The sequence below is a fragment of the Quercus lobata genome, chromosome 10 (genome assembly GCF_001633185.2).
Source record: "Quercus lobata isolate SW786 chromosome 10, ValleyOak3.0 Primary Assembly, whole genome shotgun sequence".
Lineage (NCBI taxonomy): Eukaryota > Viridiplantae > Streptophyta > Magnoliopsida > Fagales > Fagaceae > Quercus > Quercus lobata.
This window is the reverse complement of record NC_044913.1, coordinates 7,673,796-7,678,545: the sequence shown is the minus strand read 5'-3', so window position 1 is coordinate 7,678,545 and position 4,750 is coordinate 7,673,796. Positions and strand designations below refer to the sequence as shown.

General features: G+C 33.3%; 1 protein-coding gene across 1 annotated transcript; it reads right to left on the bottom strand.

The window, feature by feature from the left end:
* Nucleotides 1-3,434: 3,434 nt before the first annotated feature.
* On the bottom strand, nucleotides 3,435-4,339 carry LOC115964283 (subtilisin-like protease SBT4.3). Its single transcript, XM_031083624.1, has 4 exons — nucleotides 4,179-4,339; nucleotides 3,984-4,095; nucleotides 3,687-3,900; nucleotides 3,435-3,574 (listed from the first exon to the last, which is right to left on the bottom strand). Exons 1-4 carry the CDS (start codon nucleotides 4,337-4,339, stop codon nucleotides 3,435-3,437), a joined length of 627 nt encoding a protein of 208 aa, XP_030939484.1.
* Nucleotides 4,340-4,750: the final 411 nt, after the last annotated feature.

Genomic DNA, 4,750 nt, shown 5'->3' with positions numbered 1-4,750 from the left:
TATAGGAATAGTTTGGGAAAAAATCTAAAATATCTATGTCAATAGAAAAGGAGACGCTGGATAGTATAAACGACCAAGGACAAAAGGAAAGCTGCCATTACTGCCATTCAACACTTTGCACCTGACAGTGCCATACTCTTCAGCTTTTACAACCACCCCCAATCACTCTAGGTATGGGTTGACAGGACAAGTCTTAAGACCTAGGAAATTGAGCTTATACGTGGACGCTGGTGAGAGGATAAATGCCAGTATAAAAGGATAAGAGAGGCAGTGTGAGAGGGGAGGGGACAACCCGTTCTCCCAGCCATGGTGTCCTAGAAACAAGGAAAATAAGAAGAGCATAGAGCTCCCCAGACTCCTCGGACGAGATTCACTGACCGGAGCTAACCCCCACTACCATCCGGTGACCAAGACCTAACCTTTCAAACCCACGCTCTATAAATGATATTGTTTGGGCCTTTTTACGTGCGAACCCAACATATTATGGGTCGTTACAAATTGTGTCCTTACAAAAGATATTTGCCATCAATTTGTGTGGAAGAAAGTAAAATACAATTATTCTTACTAAAAGCCATTGAAAACGTGTGGTATAGGTTAGATTTCTAGTTAATGCTTCACAAGTTTTTGGTTATTGTTTGAAACTCATAAAGACTGTGGAAAGTTGTAGTTGAGGAATTTTGGAGATAATGTGTACATATTATGTTATCTAGGTCCCTCTATTATTCATGCTAGATTGAACGTGTGGCATATGTTAGATTTCTAGTTAATACTTCACAAGTTTTTGGTCATTGTTTGGAACTCGCAAAGACTTTGGAAAGTTATAGTCTTGGAATTTTGGACTGTATAACACTTGTTTGATATTGATTGCGGAGTTGCGGAGATAATGTGTAGATATTATGTTATTTGGGTCCCTCTATTATTCATGCTAAATTGAATGTGTAGCAATCATGTTTTTGGGCCTGTTTTACTTTTATGTCATTTGTTTCTCTTTCCTCAAATATTTTATTATAAAAAAATTGGTATGCTTACAATGATCGTGAAAGTTCAACAAAAAATATTTATTTATAATGATATTATTTACGATTAAATTTACAATTAAATTCTCTCTCTCTCTCTCTCTCTCTCAATATATATATAATTGGTTAAGACATCCTATAATTTTTAACATATCTTTCATTCAACAAGCGTCAATCGTTTCACCAAGTCTTGTCATTGTTCAAAACTTCCAAAGACTTGAAAAGTTGTAGTCTTAGAATTTTGGACTATATAAATTTTTATGATGCAAATGGCAGAATTGCAAACTAAACGTGTGGTCATTGAACATGTAACAATAATGTTATCTAGGTCACTTTCTTAAACCATGACAGAATGAATATGTAGAAATCATGTAGTCTAGGTACGTTTTATGTCATCTATTTATTTTTCCTCAAAATAATTTTTTTTTTTTTTAAAAAGAGAGACTAATTTATAAGTTCAAATCTACGTGCAATAATCCTTTGCAATAATCAAGAAAAATCAATAAAACACAAAGTTATCATAAGTCAAAGTTAAATATTTAGTACACTAAACTCCTAAAAAGCACGTGAATGTCAACACTTCCATATATAGCAAGAAAAAGTGAAAGGCACTTTAATAAGAGGCTTTTGTCAAAAGAAAAAAAAAATATATATATATATATATATATATTTATTAAAGTGCCCACATAGCTCTATATGTCACAAGTGGGAAAAAATATTTTGTATCAAATGATACCATATCATACGTATTAAAATCCAATAAACGAGAGACATGTATGCAAAAATAACTACCCATTAACACATGTCTTTCAATTGTTAGTAAGTTAGTTAGTTTTTGCTGACTTGCCTCATACTTATTGGGTTTTGATACCATTGGCATGACAACATTTGATACTAAATACCTGGACAATGGTCTCCTTCCAAAACCAACAAAAGAAAAGAATAAAAAAAATCTTTTTATTTACAATACAATTATAAAACTAAAACAAAAAATCTCCAAAAAAAAAAAAATATCTTTCAAAAAAAATTCTCTGCTAAGAAAAAAGTAATGACTAATGAATTATATATAAGTTAGCAAAGAGTTGGCAAACCACTGTGTCGTGATGCAATTTTTTTTAGGCCATAACCAACAATATCATCAACATGCTTCGTATGACATTTTGGTTATATATTAATTTGGGATCCAAATTTTAAAGTTTGGAACTTCAAGATTTGGACGTTGGTATGTTGTCTAGCTCAGCCTAAAAGATCATTATTATTATTTTATTTTTTTACCATCAATAAGAAATTTTATAATTGAGCATCACTATTGATTAGAATTTTATTTTATGCCGGAAAAAATTCTCAATTACAAGAAATAAATAATTGGGTTAGTTAACACATAGTAGACTTGTTTATCTTAGCTCAACTCCAGATTTTCAAAAGACAAGTGAATATTATTTCTAAAAAAATAGACAAGTGAATATTTTTTAAACTGATGAGTTTTTTTTTTTTTTTTTTTTTTTTTTTTTTTTTTTAAATTAGTAAACAAATTTTATTTTCAAGAATTTACAAACTTGAAAAAATACTATTGACATGGAATTTCACCATTATGAGCATCATGTGATTCACATCTCAACTTTAAAAAATTATTGAATATTTTTTAATTGTGCCAATGGTTAGTAAGGACTAGAAAATTTATAACCTACTAATTTTTTTTATATAGTGCTTAATTGTACTTATACTTACTTTTCTAATTTTTATTCTAATTATGAAACAAATATTTTCAATCATGAATATTATCAAAAATTTATTTTACAACAAAATAGTCGAAGGTTTGGGACGGGAAACATGGGTGTGTCATATGTGGAGCATCCATAAAATTCAAGAGTTTAGAGGTTCTAAAGTTTTTAGTTGTTGGATGTTTCTATAGTAAATTCATCTAGCTAGTAGAGTTTATGAACAAAGTTTTTGCACTAGATCTGCAAACTTCTCTTATTCGAATAGAATCAGTAGATTGCTCATTTGGATCCGTCACCTTGTAGTAGATTTTTCTCTCGGGAACATTTTCCTTGAATTTTCTACTTTGTCACCATATCATGTTTCCTTTTCATATTGCGTTTATTGCTTTGCAATTGGTGACGGCCTATTTTTAAAACCAAATGGAACACTTGGCATAATTATACTTTTAAGTAAATAATCCACTGCATAATTTCTTTTCACCCTTGTAAGTGGAGTTTGCAAAGCCTACATTCGTAACTATCCTGTGAAAGGTAACATTAAAAAACTTTGATGGACTGACCATAGCGGTCAGTGATGGGTAATTTAGATCCCTGGGCAACACTTTCTTGGAAACTTTGGGGCAAGGGCTGTTAGCTCCTGTAATATGTCTAAGTTTCATCATACCCTAAACCACATAGCATTTTGATGTAGTCTTCTTTAGAAGCATCGCATTTTGATGTTGTCTTCCTTAGAAGCATCATAAACGGGCCCTGGACGAACAGCTTTTGTTGGATTGATTAGCCCAGATCCATAAGCAAATTCTGCTTCTAAATTTTTGGTAGCATTCATGGGCGAAGCTATAGATACAAAATAGTTGGTGGTTCAGCAAAATAAACTTTAAGAAAGAATACTTGTACTTAACCAGGAAAATATAAATAAAAAGACAGAAGAAGAATTAAGAAAGATTACCGGTAGTCATAATAGCGGATTTGATGGCTGAAGCTGACCAATCGGGGTGAAAAGTTTTGACATATGCAGCCACACCAGCAGCATGAGGGCAAGATATGGAGGTTCTGGACAATATATTGTACTTAACACGCCTCTTGTCTTGAGAGCTGGACGTGGGTGAAACAATTGGTGAATATACAGCCAAGATTTCTTCACCGGGGGCAGTTATATCTGGCTGCAGTGAAATAAAAGCATAATACAATGTAATCAATTCAATTGTATGAGGCAAAGATTTTTGTAGGCACAAAAACCATGTACCTTCAAGATTTCTAGCACAAGAAAATTCAGCCCAAGTGAAGAAAACCAAGCGACTCTTGGAGCATCATGATCCTTTATGGCTTCACTTTTTAGAATGGTTGCTTGAGGCTCTCTGTAAAGCAAAACACAAGGACGATTGATTCATATAAAGAAAGCAAATTCAAAGAACAAACAGGACTAAATAGGAAGCTATACTTTGTAGAATTAAGGTAGGACGCGACTATGTCAAATTTGCCAACACATAAAGAGGATGTAGGTAATGATAACACTTTGGCAACATCATCAAACGGGTCATTCTTCAAGATTGACCCGACTGCTCCCCCCTCTGCCTGCCTCAGTATCTGCATCAGGCTCATCGCAGACAATAATCTTTCCTTTTACTAAACTTCTGTTTAGGTAATGTGCATCGCAAACTCCGCAATACTATCAGAAGGATCAGATCAAAGGTGAGCCGAGGACTTGAACTGGAACTAGCCAAAGGAGCTGAGCAGGAGCTGTCAAAGAACAGAGCACTGTAACAATTGCAATTGTCCCTGCATCTGCATAAACGGCAGTAGCTTTATCCTTTAGTTTGTAATGCTACTAGTAGCTTAGGCTTAGCTTTAGTTGGTTAGTTATAATTATAACCACGTGTAAGTAGCTGATTGGAGTTTTTCATAACAGAGTTTTGGAGGGAAGATCCGTATAGTTTGGAAGTTAGTTTAGAGAGTTAGTTTCTCTTCCTTGTGTAAATATCCTCTTGTACACTTGGTTTCTTAATTAATACA